This window comes from Gopherus evgoodei, chromosome 17, assembly GCF_007399415.2.
Source record: "Gopherus evgoodei ecotype Sinaloan lineage chromosome 17, rGopEvg1_v1.p, whole genome shotgun sequence".
NCBI classification, from domain to species: Eukaryota; Metazoa; Chordata; order Testudines; family Testudinidae; genus Gopherus; species Gopherus evgoodei.
The window spans coordinates 19,618,785-19,638,237 of NC_044338.1; the positions used below are offsets into that span (position 1 = coordinate 19,618,785).

The following is a 19,453-nucleotide window of genomic DNA, read 5'->3' on the forward strand; positions in this document are numbered from 1 at the left end:
TCAGCGGCACAACTACCATAGCATACCACCACCCTTCACCAAGAGGGGAGACCGTGGTGCATCATGGGAGGTGCAGTGTGACTGGCCTATAGAGGAGAGTGGGAAGCATGATGCCTCATGCTACAACCACCATGAGGCACCACTGTGGCATTTCAGAATTTAACTAGTTTGGTTTTCAGTTTTTCAGCAAAAGCTCAACATTTTCAGTGGGGGTGGGGGGACCCGACCAGCTCTACTAAGCAACTTACCTAAAGGCACACAGGAAGTCTGTGACAGAGCCCCGAAGTGAACACAGGCCCTGCCCAGTCCATTATCTTAACCACAAGACCAGAGAAAGATCAGGGAACAAATACATAGAGTTCTTTTTGCGCCCTGGGTGGAAGGCCCCAGAACGTGAGCACAGCTGTCGCTGTCGATCTGCATGGAGGAGTTATTGCTAATCATACATCCTTAATTAGTAAGAGATGGGAGGAAACTCTCCATGTGTCTCAAATTGCTGTCTCCAAAGAGGACTCTTCTGCTGTTATAAAAGCCATGGTGTACTGTGACTTCCCTGGAAGGACCTGATACGAAGGATATACACAGGACTGCCTCTAGCCCCAAGACAGAACGTATCTCACAGGGGACATGTCACTGGGAGGTAACTCTTACAAGACAGAGCGGCCAAGGCAAATGAGGTCAGCTTAGCCGCGATGGAAACTGTCAGCAACTTTATATTTCTTTTGACTCCTTTACTGTGCATTCAGTCTCTGCTGACTCTGCTTCCCTTGACTGCCGGCTGGGTACAAACCCCCATGCGTTTGTACTGACTTGCTGTCTATGGGGAGGGACTAGACCGATTTGTCTGCTTGGAATAGCTTCCAAGCACTTCTCCGGGGAAGCGGCAAGGCACGTATAGGAAGGGTGGAATTTGGAGGGGTCCAGCTGCAAGGGAAATAAGGGTGAGGAGCAGATTACCCTACATCTGCCTACTGCAGGATTTCTTTCACCTTCCTGCAAAGCACCAGACGCTGGTCAGTCAGAGACAGGATACAGTGCTAACGGACCTCAGGTCTGATCTAGTCTGGTAATTTCTATGCCTATTAGCTGCACAAAGGAGAAAACCTGTCTCCTGCTGGCCTTGCTTCTTACTGACCACAGCTCCAAGAGGTAAATCCTGCCTCCCATCACTGCTCCCTGGCGGAGGAAGGTCTGACTCCAGAATGCAGTGGGACCAGTGCAGTTCCACTGCGTGTGCACACGGTAGTGGGATGCATAACGCCAGTCCAGGTTGAGTAGCATGCTCCCGATGGCCAAGCATGCATGAGGAGTTGCAGGGCTGGGAGAAAGCCTGGTGTTTCCACCACCAGCCAACTCATTCCTCGACCCAAAGCATAGCAGCTGTGGTGTGGTGGGCAGAGAGAAGAATCCATCCCTTCCCAACCCACAGCCCATTTACTTGTACTGAGTACTAGCAAGCAGATTTCGCTCTCGGAAACAAAAGGAAGAGAAGTAGCCACCATGGAGCCAAGGAGCAACATAGCCTTGGACAGAGGAGCCCACTGGAAGGGTGCACCGCCTTGGTTGACTGCTCACCAGCTCCAGGTGGAAATGAAGCCCATAGTCAAATAATAACCCAATGTCACCAGCTTCTGTTGCAGCAGGGACCTCCCGGCTTAAGTCCAGCCACCTGCCTCCGCAAGATGCCCTCGGTGCCCGGCTTTCCATATGATTATCTAACCAGCTTGTCTGAGCTGTAAATATCGCACTCCACAAACCACTCCACTCCCGCATTGTCAAGCCATTTTTCTTCCTATACAAGTTCAATTTATCACGCTCAAGCTTTAATGCATTTCCCCTTGATTCATTAATAGTGCCCAATGGCTACTTCTTTTACCTTCTAAATCAGTATCGTCACCACATTGCCCCAAAGTGAATTTTTGCAGGTGAAATGTTTTAATTCATTTATTCTTTCCTGGTATGTTATAAGCTCAGGGGCTGTGGTTGCTACTCTCTGATCTCGCAGTATCCCTTTTAAAGAGAACCCAGCACTGCACTGCCGGTGCAGCCTTATCAAAGCAGCGGGATGGGAACACGGAAAATGCCACGCTAGATCAGCTCAACATTCCTTCATGGAACATTGTCTAGCAAAAGATGCCAGTGCAAACACAGCCCAGAGCTGCACTAGTTGCTCTTTGAACAGCATCAGTCTTCAGGGTCAGGCACTACTTTTTATTCAATTACCCATAAACCTCTTCTGTGGAACTGCTGCCTTGATAAGATTCTCCTCTCTTCGACTGGTAGAGTCTGTTATTAATTCCCATGTGTTATCTTCTGCATTTCTTGATACTAAAGATGAGCTTGCTCTGTTCTATTTCTCAGATTAGCGGGATCTCTTTTAATGTTCAATATACTTCATGTATTTATAGGGCGGAGCAATCCACCCATCAGCCTGACACAGCCTAAGAAGGAAGATTCACTAAAAGGTTAACCCTGAAGGATATCCTAACTATATTAAAACTTGCCCCAAGGGAAATATAGAGGCTAAACCAACTGCAGAGCTTGTTTTCATCTTTTACCTGCCTCTAATGTTATAATAGAGAGTTGTGCATTCTTACCATTAGCATTCTGGGTCTCCTATGGATACAGGATCTCACAAGCCAGATGCCGATACCACAATGATAGGCACTATACAAGAACCTGTATAGCAATAGTTCCCAGCTGATGCCATCTTGGAATCATAGGAGCAGACCTGGCAGTGTTATTAAAATATAACCCCGTACAACTCCCCCTCATGGCCGATAAATACTACTGCCACTTCCCTGGGAGCTGAATGAGAAAAACTGCTAAATATTCACTTTTCTCCCCTCTCTCTCTGCCACTCCCCTGAGTGGCAGAATGTTGGTAGCCTTCTCTGCTCAGGTGGGGGTAAGATAGTTGATAGTCACTAAAACAAAAGCCCAAGCCACATACAATGATGAGCAGGGCCTGATAGGGGAAACTATTTATGTACAATATAAACATGGAAAAGTAGCTCAGCTCTAGAAACCACACAAGATAATTCCAGCCAAAGAGTTTGGAATTCTTAAAACTAAACCCTTGGACGAGGTAATTGTAGTTAGATATAGACAGTTCTTTAGGGCAGGGACTGTCTGTTAGTTCAGTGTTTGTTCAGCACCTAGCACCATGAGGTGCTGGCCCATGACCGGAGCCCCCAGGTGCTACAGTACAGTCACCGTTACCTGGGGATTTAATCTGCCTTTTTGGAGTTACACCAGAATCAGGACCACTTAAGTCTCCTTCCCTTGTGGGGAATCTACAGCCCATAGTTCCCCAACTGCAGCTATGACAATCTGCTGTGCCTCGCCCATATGCGTTGGCTGCAGGTTTATCGGGGTTGAGTTCACTCTCCTTTCTAGCTCATCACCAAATATAGAACAAAGTAGGAACTGAAGTTGTCATGGGTACAATTTAAAGACAACTCAGCTCATCCATCGGTTGAGGATTGCTAAACAAGAGCAACAATGGGCCACTACATTCATTTAAAAAAATGATTGTGAAGCACTTTGAGACCTGATAGAAAGTGTTATAGGAGAGCTAGGTATTATTAATCTAAATGTGACATCTATTATGGAAGGCCTGAACAGTTTTCTACACAAAGTTAGCTTGGTAAGCTCCACATCACAGAACTCAACACTTTCAATTCACTCTTTGTATTTTAAGCACTAATTTTTCAGTGCAAAAATAGAACACTGCTCATTTCTGCAAGCCCCATGGAGTCTGTGCAGGGCACATTTGTAGTAATCACTTACTAATTACTTCCTTTTGGGTTCTTGTTTTTAAGGACTCTCAGCTGCTCTCTAACTAATGATCCCCTCCTCAGCCTAAACAGCTGATCAGATAATTGTGACCTTAGGTCCCACATACTGAAGACACTCAAAACTAGGAGCGAAGTCATAGCAAAAAGCTAAATGCATGCTCTACCTGTGCTGAAATTGGTGTCTTTCACCCTTTTCTCGTGTCTGAGATGATCATCTGGAAAGGTGACACCTGCTTTACACCTTACCAAGGAATGCTTAAGCAGCAGGCAATAGAGGAAAGCTCATGAACCCTGGAAACAAGAATTAAGATCCTGACTTTATGCTTTAAATAGAGTAAGTTTCTATTTATCCCATTTAGGTTAAGTATCCCTTCCAACACGATACCCATGTTACCATAGGGGTATTTCACAGGCCATGGCAAGTCTTGCCCTTGGACTAAGAAATGCCTGATGCAGGGCCAGGCATCAAATAGAAGGGAAGGTAGATCCAATCCAGTGCCATGTGTTATTTGCTGTGACTCAGGTTTGTCTATCCAAAGAGATTTACTGGCATTACTATACCAGTACACTTGCTTGGAATAAGTGTCCTTTTATGGAGTAGCTTGTTTCCTCCAAAGTATAACTATAGCAATACTGGTAAATTCACCCATGTAGACAAGACCTCTGTATGTGACTTGATTCAACTGCCATGACAGTACCTTATTCATTTTGGTTATATAAGGCAGTTTACTAAGTACAGCTTGTTCCTATAGCACCTAGCACAGGGGTTCTCAAACTGGGGGGCCAGGACCCCTCAGAGCATCGTGAGATTATTATATGGGGGAGGGGAGCACGAGCTGTCAGCCTCCATCTGAAACCTCACATTGCATCCAGCATTTATAATGATGTTAAATATATTTTAAAAGTGTTTTTAATTTAGAAGGGGGGAGGGTAGCACTCCGAGGTTTGATATGTGAAAGGGGACACAATGGTAATACAAGTCAGTAACAGCAGAAGTGGAGGCGAAAGCAGGATTTATTTGGGGATTGGTCCTGCTTTGAGCAGAGGGTTAGACTAGATGATCTCCTGAGGTCCCTTCCAACCCTGATAGTCTATGATTGCACAGTCAGTTTTCCCACTGAGTCTTGGTTGAGACCTTGGTTTAGTTAGTTAAACTGTGTAAAATGAGAGTAGTGCCGATAAATCACTTGGCTCCTCCTGCAAGAGAGCTGAAATGCCAAGCATTCACTTCTAGCCTTTCCTCTCAGCTGTATTCTTTGCCTCTCCATAAGTTTAGGCTCATGATGACTAGCAGCAGAAGCCAGTTTCTGGTGTTTGACTTGGCAGCCTGACCAGAGAAGTTCCTGCTTTTATAAACCTTCCAACGTTACTGTTATCTTCATGAGAGCATGCTGTCTAGTGTAGCACATATCACCGCTATACAGAACAGACCACTGCTAGCATGCAAGCCTTGGGAGGACAGCACCATCTGGAGAGTAAAAGCCTTCAAAAAATGAAGATTTTAGTAAAATGAGGAAAAGGCTGTGTGGATAGCAGTCGCTTGTTGTATTATATGTCAGAGGTTAGAACTAGGTGGGTCTACCTGTCTGCCACTAATTGTGGTGAATGTTACAATGGTCTGGGGGTACTAGCCATTTTCAGTAGCCTGGTCTTTGCTAGTTTTGCAAAGAAGATGCTCAAGGGATTTGCAAGCCAAGCTTGAGGTGATGTCCTGCAGATTTGTGCTGGGGAAGCCTGACGCAGCTACAGAATGAAATATTACAAAGCAATTGGAAAATTTCTCTTAAATTTAACTGGAGCGTATCTTGTTGCAACAGTTGGCCAAGTCCATTTGCCTCTCCTCTAGAGGGTGGTGGTTGATCTACTCAAGAAGCTCCCAAAATTTCTCCAGAAGTGACCTTCAGGATTTCCCAGAGACTAAATCTGACTAAAGAGGAGCTCAAGAAGTTATGAAGTATCAGCTTCTGCATATGTTACTATGCTCCCTTAGTGGAAGGATGGATTGACCTTGTTTTTGTGAATATCAAGTAGGCAAATGGCAGCATAACTGAGTGTTGCAGTATGGGTGAGACCTGAAAGTGTTATCTTTGAAATACTGTTGCCCATTCTCATATTTGAGCATTTCCAGCTTTAGAAAGCCAGAAGTCACATTGGACAGTTCCACAATGAGTACCCTGAAAAAAAATAGGAGGCTGTTTTATTGATGAGTAGAATTCCAATTGAGAGCAGATACACTAATACAGAGTAACTTTGATCAAAGCTCGTGCTTTGCATCTTGAGTCTTTTAAAGTGACATGATGCCTTAATAAATTAAGGAAACTGTGATTCTTCTTCCCTATCCGCTCTTCACTTCATGCTCTTCGCAAACTCCTCTCCCTTCTTGATAGAAGCTTTCAGCTCAGCCATGGCCTCGGCTATCATCTTTTCTTCATACGGAGAGATCTTGCCAATACCTAGATTCTTCTCAATTCCATTTTTCTGACAGGGAAGAAGGGTTTTAGGGTTACACAATCATTGCATTCTTTAGCAAGGAATAGTTTTCATACCTGTGTCTAGTCAGAGGGTTAAACTTGGGTTTAAAAAACAAACTTCCCCTCCTCCTCCTCAGGGCTCTACAACTGGTATATCTGTGGGAGAGTCTCAAAAGCAGCTCAAACGTAGCTACGATATTTCAATAGGATTTTCCTACCCCCTAGTCAGGATCGGGGAAGAGTGTGTCCTGTGTAATTTTAAGACGGACTCATTCCTAGAAGAGGAGCTCAGAGATCAGCTCCTTTGGTGCTTTCACTTCTTCCCCTCAAGTGTGGTGTTGTTGTTTTCCTAAAGCCACACACCAGTCCAAGGACATGAAATTTACTCTGGAGGAAGACGACCATCATACATTTTCATCAGTGACTTCCAATGAATTTTCAAGTCTATTTCAAAGTTACCCTTCTAGCTTTCTAGAGCTCAGAGTTTAGAGACTACCATCCTGTATTTGACCTCCCGGCCCACTTATTTCAATGCAGCCTTTGCTTCTGTCTACTCAGAGCAAGTATACCCTAACGCTGTCAGCAGGTCATTCCTTCCGTCAAGGACTGAAGCTCACCTTTGTTTTTGTTGCCTCAAAAGCTTCTCTTTACATAGTCCACATAAAATAAATTGCACTACTGTGTTTTAACGACACTACAAATCTCTTACATCACTTCCAAAGGCCACAGCACAATTCTTAACCCAGCATCTGTACTGGCCATCAAACTGCAATTCCCAGACCCCAGAAGAAGTTGGAAAGCCTCAGTGTGACTTCCACACACACACAAGTCAATGTATAAAGGATTTATTTCAGTAGATTAAGTGAAGGTGACCAAACAACTGGGCTTTTACTGATGTTCTGAAAGCTCTTCATAAATGGAGACACTACAACCTCCTATTTAGAGTGACTAGGAACCAAAAGTTCAGGCTGAGACACTGATTTAAAGTAGAGGACCTGGTTACCCAGTCAATTCAAATGCAGAACTAAGGGCAGGAAGCAACTGATACATGAAGTTTGCATTTGCCTGAGTAAATAAGTTACTAAAATAGCCAAGCCCTTGTCATATTTAGTTATGTTGAAACACCAGGAGTGCAAAAGCTATTGCAGATTTGTTTAAAATATTCCATAGTCCTTGGGATTTTTAATAAGAAATTAAAATAGCTTCATGAGTTAGGCCACTGCCTGTTCTAAATAAATATTAGAATATGATTATTAGAAGCCTGAACCAAGTATCCAAAGTGTTAAAATGCATTCTGAGCAAGTGTTGCATTAGCCAAGCAAGCTAATTTTGCAACATCCTTCCTGCTTAATAAAGTACAATTTATTACATTAAACATGCCAGTTAAAAAGCATTGCCATTTAAGATACATACCCCAAGTAGCAAAGGTGTGGAGAAATATGGGCACTCTGTTTCTTCCGATCTAACAAAGGAACATTCAATAACCCCTTCCTTTCCATTCATTGCATCCAGGACAGAAAAGACAAACCTGGCACCAGCATATGCCATAGATAAGGTGGCAGACCCTGTGCAAACAGGAGTCAGAACAAAAATATTAGAGATCCTAGTGCTATGGACTTATACACTTGTTATTTAAACTTTATGCCCAATTGAGAAGTTAGTACTAGTGTAGGAAGGAAACTGGTTTACAGTCTCTGCCATTTGAATAACAGTGGCACTTTTTGGGCTAGGTGGCTGCCACAATATCTTCTGAGCTTATGATTACATATTTTAAATACTTCAGAAGCATCAGAACCTGTCGCCAACACACCAAGGGCATCTTTTCTTTTAAAGAGGTTACATTGGAGGGGGGGAGGGAGGGGGTGTTGCCTTTTACTGCACTATATATCAAAAGGAGCAGAATAATTTTTCCTTTGTGAAGTTCCTCTGCTTGTTTTTTCACATTTGCACTAGCTGGTCCTTACTTCCCCCTGTGCTGCAATGAGATAAGCAAGTTTTTTTTTTTAAATAGAAATGAAGAGCTGTATAGTAGAAGGGAACAGTAAAAGACAGGAGTTGTGCTTAACTGTTCATATTTAACAGTGCACTGGTCAAGTCCAAAGGATGTCATAGCACAAGATCAAAAGCCCTGAACCTAACACCAAACAATAACTTTTGGCCACTAGCATGCCATTTTAGTGGTATGTGTTTGACAAGTTTAATTTGCTGGTGAAGAGAGTTCTTGCACAATAGTAGATTCCATATAGTAGATTACTTTTTAATCCTACCTTAAAGACTGAATTGCTTCTAAATATGCCATTGGCACCACTAACCCATTTGCAAAGTTTTGTAACAAACACCTACGCATTACATTGCCCTGTAGTTTCCAGTTTATTCTGGAATATAAAAGAGTACTGCCCATACTCAGAACTAGTCAAACAATTAAGATTCAGAACCATTTCCAAGAACCAACCTGCTCCTGCTTTAGCTTTCACAACTTCAGTACCAGCCTCCTGAATTCTCCCTGTAAGTGTTTCCAATTGATCTTGAGGGAACTCCACTTTTGGTGTACACTAAAATGGAAAGGTATCAGTTATCAGGAAATCTCAACATCCCCTTTATGATCATTTTAATGCTTTAGAGGCCTAAATACCAACACAGTATTTTTATTGCAACTTTTATCAGAGCACAGTCAAAATGCTTTAAAAATGTTAATATGCAACGTCCAAAGCAGGCAGACAAGTATCCCCATTTCAGACATAGGTAGAGCCATTATGCAGCCTGATCCAGTTGCTATCAGCGCCAGAGAAGCTCTCACTGATTATAAATAGAGCTAGATCGCACCAAGTGATTCGCCCAAGATCAAACTGCTGCTTAATGGTAGAACTAGGCAGAGAACTCAGCAGACCCATCTTGCAGCCTCTTTCATCAGACTCCCTCCCTCTGAGTAATGGGTACAGTAGGCTTTTGACTTCTCAAAGTTATACGCTAATTGTTTCCACACCTCTAGCATAGGGGATTACATCAAGGAAAGGTCTCTGGATACATAATGCTGAAAACTTTGTCTGCTGCTGGTGTTTACAAGAATTCTGAACACTTAAAGTCCTCTGTTCTATTACAGTCACCATCCACACCAACTGTTGACACATGTGCTCCTCGCACTGCTAAAATCTTTACCAGTCATTGTGGCCACCCACCTCTTTACTACATCAAACTCCAGATCCCTGACCTTCCCTTCCTAACTCTATATAATCACGCTCCTCACTTACAGCTGAGCATAATTCTTCCCATTCCCAGCCCTCTCTCCTTACTGTTCCCATCATGTTTTTTTACCACTCATCTATCATGCATCTCCTATCCTTTCAACAACCCACTTCCAGGATTCCTTCCTTCCCTTTTTTCTCAAAGACTTTTGTTTCAGGCAAAGGACTGGGAGTCAGATGTGGGTTTTCTACTCATTTCTGCCTGAAGACTCTCCATACAACCCTAGGCCACTCATTTCATCTCTGTGCTTCAGTTACTGACATTGCTCAGAGGTGGATGCAGCTTAATTCATTTACCGTTGTGAAGTATACACATAATCTAGTGAACGTCACAGAAATACAAATACTAATGATCTCTCCCAGCTCTCTTCCCTAAGCAGATGTGCCATGGTCTCGTCTATCAGACTAAAAGCTCCTTGAGGAAAAGGGTCTACTCTCAAATGCCACAAGTTTATGTGCTTTAAAAGTCAGAGGAACTTAGGTTTAGGACTTTGGAAGTGTGCAGAATGAGTTTCCAATCGTACAACACAGTCCCTTGTGAACAAGCACACACAGACAGCTGGAAAGAGATATCAGCAACAGCATTTCAGATTAACACTAATGCAATACTGAATGGGAGCAGGGAAGTCAGAACACATCCATACATTGGGTATTTATTGTAACATACCTGAGAGATCAGAGGGATGATCGTCTTCCCTGCATGGCCACCAATAACGGGAACATTTACTCGAGCTGGATCTAAGCCCTGCAGGAAAACTCATGGCTTTAGCAATTATTTTTAAAAGCATCTGGGCAAGAAAACCAGTATGCCTTTAGAAACACTGTGCCCTGGACATTTAATCAGACATCTGCAATGTAATGCTACATGGTGCAGAATAATGGAAACAGTTTAAAGTCTAGTCACATTCTGAAGAATGAATTAAAACCACATCATAGAAATCTGCTTGTTATCCCAGTGACCTTACTCTCACTAGGCTTTTATAAATGAACTGAAATGCCAGCACTACAAACTCCACCTGGCGTACGAAAGTCAAGCTGTTCTTCTACGAGACAACAACATCCTGCAACAAGTCTGTTGCTTAGTGGGGCATGTTAGAAACCAGCTCACCCTTCCACAGTTGCATTGGACTCTTGCAGTAGCAGGAGTAAAAATGCCAGTCAGTAAGGTAAACATGTGGCTCAGAGTCTCAAGGTGCAGCTAGGAAATTCTCTTCTGAATACAACTGCACCATGAAAGACAGAGACCCTGTCTTCAGACTATCCAAAGTCTGGAAATATCAAATCATATCCCCCATCCTCCAGTTCTTCAGGAATCCGAGACCACTCATGGTTTATGACAAAGAGCATTGCTAACATAAATGATAAAGGTTCACAGTGACAAATCCATTGAAGCAGGAAGATTACAACCTACCTTAAGTTCAGCCACAAAAGTATTTGCTCTGACAATGTCCAGTGTGGTAACACCAAAGATTCTGTTGGGATTATAAACCCCATGCTTCTTAAAAATTTCAGAGGTTATTGGGATGGTAGAATTTACCTATAATTGAGAAGCAGGTAGGCATGCATTACCACTCTAATACTTTAATAGCTATTTATCAAGTTAACAGGTTTACAAACCCTTACCATGTAAATATCATAAACAAAACAATCATTACAAAACTGAGCTTTAGTTTAGAGAAAATTATAATATAATCAGATCTCACTAACAGGATACAGAGTGAACCTCTTTACAATACCTCTGATGTCATTTTTACTGTACTATCGCAAATTTTAATACAAAAGCAAGCTGCCGGTAGTGCTCAAATGCCTCCGTACACACTAGTGTGCAGTTTTCCTGTGTAAAATGCATTCAGCAAACGATTTATTCAAAAACTTTGTCAATAACTAAACTGAAGAGCAGAACTCAGACTGGCTGAAATACTTCATCAAGCCTGGATCAAGACCTTTACTGGTTCATTTATGTTATGAAGGGCTGCATGTTAAAGAACCAAAGCCTCTAAAGCAGACTAATTTACTGGTAAACATATAAAACCTGTGTAGCTGTCTCTTGTGGGTGTACTCCATATTTATTTGTTCAGGACCTCTATACCATTTTATACCTATGGAACTGGTCATATTCACATGACTTAAACATGAACTTGGAAATCTAATTCTAGCCAATTTGTTTTCAGTCACGACAAGATTGGAAAATATGTTAAAAGGATGGTACAAAATGAATTCTTGGCTTGTTAATACAGTCAGTTAACTAACGTTGCTAGTCCCTTAGCTTCTCTCCACTATGTATCCAGAGTCTCCCAGACAATGTTTACCGGGTTAGCAATAATGCAGATCATGGCTTCTGGACAGTGCTTGGCACAAGCAGTCGTCAAATTTGCAACAATGGTAGCGTTGGTGTTGAACAGGTCATCACGGGTCATACCTGGGAATCAACAATTTGAATATTATTCCAGAAGTTAACCAAGTTGCTCCCATTACAGTGGTCAGGAATGTGAGCATGCCCTACTCAAATGATACCACCAGGAGACATCAGTGCTGTGTCAGACCCCACCGAATTCCTGCTTACTTCCGCTGACTGGAGACTCTCCACTTCCGAGAAGGCAATTCACGTCCTCCAAGGCTAATGTCAAGGTTATCCCTTACACCCAGCTTAAACTAGTAAGAGACTTAGGCCTGCTATACACTGAAAAGTTAGGTCAACATAGCCACACTGGTCAAGGGTAAGAAAAGTCCACATTCCTGACCGATGTAGCTATGCCAACCTAACTCCCGGCATAGATGTCTTGGAGAGATGGTGTTCCTACAGCAATGGAAAGTCCATTCAACTGGTGCAGGTTGTGTCTACACGACAGGGCTATGTCACCATAGCTATGACAATGTAGTTCTGCTGGTAGTCTCCACAGCGTAGACATTCAAAAATTCTCACTCCTGAAATATGCTTGACTACCTACTGGCCTTGGGAGCAGGTGCCACAGGTGATACAGACAGCAGCCTAATGTATTACTATCACATCAGTCTGGAGAAATACCAGTCAGGGCACTCATTCAAAGAAGAGTGCACAATGTAGGGGCAGATGCACAGTTTTTACCCCCATTGTATGTATCTGGGTACTTAAAAGTCCCTTATCACTGTAGTATGTTGCCATTAAGAGTCAAATATGGATACTCTGCTCTTTATGGGTGCCACAGCCCTCTTTGTGAAGGCCAAAAGTATGACTAGGTTAAAAAATAGAATTAGTACGTTTTCCAGGAAGACGGCCATTATTAGCCAAGATGGTAACGGAACGAAACCCTGTGCTCCGGATGCCCCATATCCTCTGACTGCCAGAAGCTAGGACTGGACAAGAGGGGATGGATCACTTAAATTGCCCCATTCTTTTCATTCCCTCCAAAGCATTTGGCACTGGCCACTGTCAGAAGAAAGGATAATTGGCTACATGGACCACTGATCTGACCCAGTATGGCCATTCTTATGTTCTTCCACACTACTTATTACGTTCCTAACACAACGGTTTAAGAACAAGATTTAGAGTCAAGAAGTCCGGGTTTATATAGCAGAACTGTGAACAGACTCCCTGTATGACTTTAGAAACAAACAAAACAGACCACACCCACAACCCCAAACACCAACAAAGAAAAGGCAATTTCCACTCATTTGTAAAATTCAGGTAATACGTCACAAGGGTTTTGTGAACTTCATTAATATTTGTACAGTTCTCAGATCTTCTGAAGGGATAGTACTATAAAAGTGCCAGTACTGCATTAATTTTTATGCTCTCAAGACTGGTCTCTAGTCCCAGTTACCAGCAGGATACAATGAAGTTTTGTTCCTGGAACGTCCATCAGTACTATTTCAGCATGAAGCCTTTATGGGCTTTTCTATAATGCTCATAACTCTAGCATGAGTGCCTCATATATTCAATAATTCATTAAATACTTGTCTACCTTGCAGGTGTATACCTTCCTTTTACAGATGAGGAACTTGGAAACAGATTGCCTAATGTCTCACAGGAATTCTATGGCACAGCCAGAAACAGACCCCAAATGTCAGAGTCCATCCAGTGCTCTAAGCCCAAGATGATCTTCTAAGAGACTTGAAGAAGTAATGGTGTAGCATTTCAGGCCTTACCACAATAATCCAAACATTTTAGAGTGCTACGTTCAATAAAATTAAGACCTACCTGGTTTTCTAGGGACTCCTGCAGGAATAACTACAACTTCACAGCCCTTCAAACAATCTGGCAACTGCTCAGACCCAATAAAACCTGCAATGGAAGATCCAGATAACTATACATTTCACTGTTCCAGTGAAAGATTAAACTGTCCAAATCAAATTTAGTAGCGTATGAAACTGTATGTTTAAGGATATCCATGTTAATTTTTAATATAGCCTTCACCTTCAATATTAATTTCATCCTTAGAATGAGAATGGCTGAATTTTACTAGAGGGACTCAATCTAATATGCAAATACCTCTGTCCTCAGAAGAAATGTTTGCAATTATATTCCATGAATCAAAACAAATCCCTATGCCTCCCACCAAGCAGTAAGCAAAACTTTCTCCTTTGATAACAACAAACTCTATAAATGAAATGGAAACCAGAAGAGTAAATATATTGTAAAAGCGAAAGTTTAGATAGAATTTTTCTTTGAGAGTACCTGTATCAAGCCACACTGTTGGGAGATGCATTCTAGGAGTGTAGATTCAGACAGGCTCTCTCAAAGAGCTACACTACGGTAACTGTATTTTCTTACAAAGTTCTGAGTTTATCAACACAAGAAAATACAGCTGCTAGCTAAAGTCTAAAGTTTCTCAAAATTTTTACTGAATTTATTCTGGTAGCCAGTGTGAACTTTCACACTAATCAGAAACAGTTATTCAGTGGACTAAAAACAAAAACAAAAAAAAGAAAAAGTAGGTACAGATGATCTATTTAAATCTTGTTCTGAGAAGTTATTTGGAGAAATAAGCTATTTCCAGTTTCAGATTCAAGTTAACAGGAATCTAATTATTTATAAAAGACAAGTAGTTCCCCACATTATATATATATATATATATCCCCTACACAACACATAGTAAGAATCATTTCAATCTAGGACCTCTGTGTGCACAGTAATATGCCTCAGATAATAATGACTTACAATACCTTTGACATTGGCTCTTGTCTCAATGTGGCTGAGGTCAGCTGCAACGCCAGGGGTGTGAGCAATATCATACAGGCTGAGGTTGCTCACTAAGGGGCTATTCTTCAGTAGAAGGGAAAGAGGTTGGCCAATCCCTCCAGAGGCACCAAGCACTGCCACTTTAGCATTGCTCTGAGGAGAAAAGAAAGGACACAGATATTTTTTTAGTAGTTACACAGTAATGGCTTTGGAGCCTTCATCACACTTAGTTTGCTTCTGATTTTTGAAGAGCTCTATTTGTCTCAGCTGAGCTTTGTTTTTAAACCAGACAGCGGGCAAAATGGATTCAAAACTAAACTCTTATGGAAAACGTAATTTCTTAAAGGGAGTATCAGTAGCAAGTCTTTGGAGAGATTAGACAGACATTTAAAAGATGCATGCTTCTTCAAAGCTGGATTCTTTTCAGTAAGGAAAGGTACTCAAATAAACCATTGTCCCTCAATTTGGAAATTTCCGCCCCACCCTCCCCATGAAAAATGCCATCCAGAACTCTGCTAGGAGTAGGGCCCTATCAAATTCGTGGCCATGAAAAACACATCATGGATTGTGAAATCTGGTCTTTTGTGTGCTTTTACCCTGTACTGTACAAATTTGATGGGAGAAGACCAATCTCTCTCAAACTGGGGCCCTGATCCAAAAGAAAGTTGCAGGGGGATTACAAAGTTATTGAAGGAGGGTCACAGTATTACTTCTGCACTGCCTTCACAGCTAGGTGGCTGGAGAGCAGCGGCTGTTGGCCAGGCACCCAGCTCTGAAGGCAGCACTCTGCCAGAAGCAGAGTGGAAGGGTGGCGATACCATACCAAGCCACTCTTACTTCTGTGCTGCTGCTGATGGCCATGGCTCTGCCTTTAGAGCTGGGTTCCCAGCCAGCAGCCGCCACTCTCCAGCTGCCCAGCTCTGAAGGCAGTGCTGCTGCCAGCAACAGTGCAGAAGTAGAGAAGCAGTACTGCAACCCCCCCTACAATAACCTTGTGACTCACACAGAGAGCTCCTTTTTGGGTCAGGACCCCTACAATTACAACACCATGAAATTTCACATTTAAATACCTGAAATCATGACATTTATGATTTTTAAAATCTCACGGCCATGAAATTGACCAAATGGACCATGAATTTTGTAGGGCTCTAGCTATGAGCCGACCTTCTGGTTTATTAGGGATACACAATTCCGTGGCTATTCCAGTTTTAGCTGCCAATATTAGAAGAAAGAATCTGCTTTCCTCCTAAGCTAGCTGAGTGAGCGACCATGCTGCAGGCTGTTTCAGCTACTTATTGGATTAGCAGCTGATGAGTTGTATCTTGAGCTGCTGCATCTCCATTGCATTACCAGTTCCAGTGTTAGCAGCACTTGGGCTTCAACTCCCCCTCCATAACAGGGTCAGACAGCTCTAGCTTAAAGCACCATGATCAAGCTAGATGTGTTTGTGGACAGGAGTTGCGTTAGGGGAAAATCTTGAGTTATAGTTCAAACAATCCAGTGAAGAAAAATCCTGAGATGTGGCAGCTAAATTCCTGTGTTTTCAAATAAGCTTTGCATCACTTTTGCCACTGGAGTGGCAGGAACCACTTAACTGCAGCATTAAAATGGTATAGTCCAGTGAATCATTATGAAGTCTCGATCCTCTACAATAGATTGCTAGCTGATGAAACCCAAGTCACGTAACTAAACTGCCATCTGACAGCACTAGATCAGGATGAAGACATACTGAGAAAGCAGCGAGAGAGAACACCCATACTGCCTTGCTGTACCATCTTCTGTGACTAGAGGACTTTTACTATGCCTGATTGACCATTTTGAGCCTTTAACAAGCAGTACATTAACACACAAAGGTATGCTCCTAACCAGCAATCAGGTTGCACGGGTTAGCATAAAAGCTGAGTGCAAGTCTTTGGATAGATTTCTTGAATGAGTGTGCTTAGCACTACTGCTTCAAAACGGAAATCTGAATTATACAGAAGATTCTAATTTTAGCAGTTAGCTTTTGCCATGCAGAACTCTTGGCTCCTGATTAAGAAGTTATCCACTTAGATTGCAGAGAGTGAATATTCATTAATACTTATTGTTTAGACTAGGTTACCTGCTGCATTTTTCAGAGGTAGTTTCTGACTCATAAGGGTTGCCAAAAATGAAGTTTTGCATTCTCACCTCTGCACTGCTTCATGTGCATATTTTTAGAAGAAAGATTAAATGTAGTTGAAGTTTAATAGCAATATAACTATCAGTAACTAAACTTTCTTCTAAGGTACATGGGAATCACTGCTCCTTTAAAATGAATGTACTGATTCAGTACATAAATCATGTAGCTTTAATGACTAATGTTTAAAACTGGGATTTTCAAATGGGCCTAAAGGAGTTGGGACCCCAAATTCCATTAAGAATCAATGGGAATTGGGCACCTAAACTCTTCAGTCCCTTTGAAAAATCTGTTTAAGTGGTTCTATCTTTAATGGGAGAAGACTATATCACTGTGACAAAACAGTAATTAGACTATTTTTCCAAAAGTGTATTCACTTTGGCAATAATCCAACCTGCTTGTTACTGAAGTAAAATTTTGCATAAATGGTCTCTCCCACAAAGATCAAAATCTAGCAATGGTCATAGGCAGTGCACTGCTATGAAGTGACCAATGAACCTCAAGTCTGTATTATTTGAAATCACACTTAGGGGAAGAAGTCTTCTAAATCTCTTAAATGACTTGAAGTCATGAGAAAACAGATAGGCAGTGAGTTGATTTTTAAGTATGATATTTGAATGTTTCTGTTATTAACCCCCCTTTACACAATCACCTTTATATTCTCTTGCAATTATGACACAGTCCTCTTAAATGAGCACTTTACCATTGAGAAATTATTTACTTAAGATAGAAAGCAATTGGACTCTGGTATTGGGGGGGAGGCTGGAGTTCTATTTAAATCAATTTATTCATGTAATCTGCAGCCTCCACCCCTAATTCTCATCACTATTTTGAAACAATTAGATGCTTATGTTCAGGAAACGATGGAAGTAATCAATACCACTCTCTCTCTCTCAACTCCATTAAATGTTGTCATTAGTCAGTTGCCACACACTTGCTGATTACCAGCTACATCTGACCAATGAGAGTTGACTTCCCTCCTGATCAGAAGTGAATAACCAAAGGGAGAGAGCAGAATGGCACATTTGTTTTGTGGCCTAGTGTCACAAAAATTAATACCTTCAACTATTTATGTTGCTGGACACCTAAAGATGCCCAATATGCCCCATCTTTCACTCCAGTATTTCATGGTTTCTGACCCACTTCTAATCTGCTCTGTTGTTTGTAGTAACTATTTAACATGAGATCCAACTTGAATAAATTAATACTTGGTTACAGTGTTGTTGAAGCCATGCTGGTCCCAGAATATTAGAAAGACAAGGTGAGTGCCGTAATATCTTTTATTGGAGCAACTTCTGTTGGTGAAAGAGAAGCTTTCAAGCCATACAGAGCTTTATTGCACCACAGTTGGTCCAATAAAAGGCATTAACTCATCAACCTTGTTTCTCAAGTTAATACTTTCATTTAAACATAAGTATTAAATTTAACAAGCAGAGTAACACTGTAACTGTCTACATATGCCATCAGCGGAGAGAGTTATATTGAAAAGACTCCATTTTAACAGATCTGATTTATCTCCGGGGAGACAGGCGGGACAGTACACACTTGAGATAGGCTCAACATATGACAAGAATGGGGGAAAGGCAACAAGTAAAGAAAGCATGGGAAGGACAGCAGAAACGGATGAGCAGGACCAAAGGGATGATGGAAAGTGTCAAGAGAGATTTAAAGAGAAAAAGCCTGATGTCTAAAACCTACAAACTCACACCAGGGGGCCACAAGGCGTGGGGAAGAATCGCTGGCACCTGCGACCCCGCCTAAAGTGGGAGAAGGGTGGAGAAGCGAGTGATGCAGCTGGAGGGAGCGTGGCCCCGCCGTCAGGGCTCGGATGTGTTGTGTGACCTTGGGGAAGTCACCCCCCGGGCTGCGCCTCGATTCCCCCTCTGGAGAGGGGTGGGGGCTGCCTCCAGCCAGCGCTCGCCGGGGCCCAGGTGGGGCTGCCTGGCCGAGGAGGGAGAGCAGCTGCGCCCCCCCGGGGGAAAGGCGCCGCACGGGGAACCCCCCCTTCCCCCCAACAGTCGGGTCCGGGGAGGGTTCCAGAGACTCCCCGTGCGCACAGCAAAGCGCAGCCCGCCCGCAGCGCCAGGCCCGCACCCCCCGGCTGCACGCGGGGGCGGAGAGCCGGGCCCCGCTCCCCTGCGCGTCAGCGCCAGGCCCCGCTCCCCTCCCCGCTCCCCTGCGCGGCCAGAGCCGGGCCAGCGCCAGGCTCCGCTCCCCTGCGCGGCCAGCGCCGGCCCCCGCTCCTCTCCCCGCTCCCCTGCGCGGCCACAGCCGGGCCCCGCTCCCCTCCCCCTGCGCGGCCACAGCCGGGCCCCGCTCCCCTCCCCGCTCCCCTGCGCGGCCAGCGCCGGGCCCCGCTCCCCTGCGCGGCCAGCGCCGGGGAGGGGAGCGGGGCGCTGGGCAGGGCAGGGCAGGCCTCGGGCCCCGCCCGGCCGGTACCTGCGCCGAGGTGGCGATCCCCCTGCGGAGCGCGGCGGCGGCGGAGGGGCCGCTGAGGCGGGCGAGCAGCATGACGGGCCCGGGACAGTGACTCCAACGACCTCCACCACAGCGAGCGCGCAACCAGCAACGCGAGAGAGCCGGCCCGAAGCACCGCGAGATTTCCCGCTCAAGGCACGCCCGGGC

At 43.5% G+C, this 19,453-nt stretch overlaps 1 protein-coding gene across 1 annotated transcript; it reads right to left on the minus strand.

The window, feature by feature from the left end:
• Positions 1-5,969: 5,969 nt before the first annotated feature.
• MDH2 (malate dehydrogenase 2) lies at positions 5,970-19,415 on the minus strand. Its single transcript, XM_030536493.1, has 9 exons — positions 19,268-19,415; positions 14,655-14,823; positions 13,690-13,773; positions 11,822-11,931; positions 10,924-11,049; positions 10,180-10,257; positions 8,723-8,822; positions 7,684-7,835; positions 5,970-6,277 (listed from the first exon to the last, which is right to left on the minus strand). Exons 1-9 carry the CDS (start codon positions 19,337-19,339, stop codon positions 6,146-6,148), a joined length of 1,023 nt encoding a protein of 340 aa, XP_030392353.1. The 5' UTR covers positions 19,340-19,415; the 3' UTR covers positions 5,970-6,145.
• Positions 19,416-19,453: the final 38 nt, after the last annotated feature.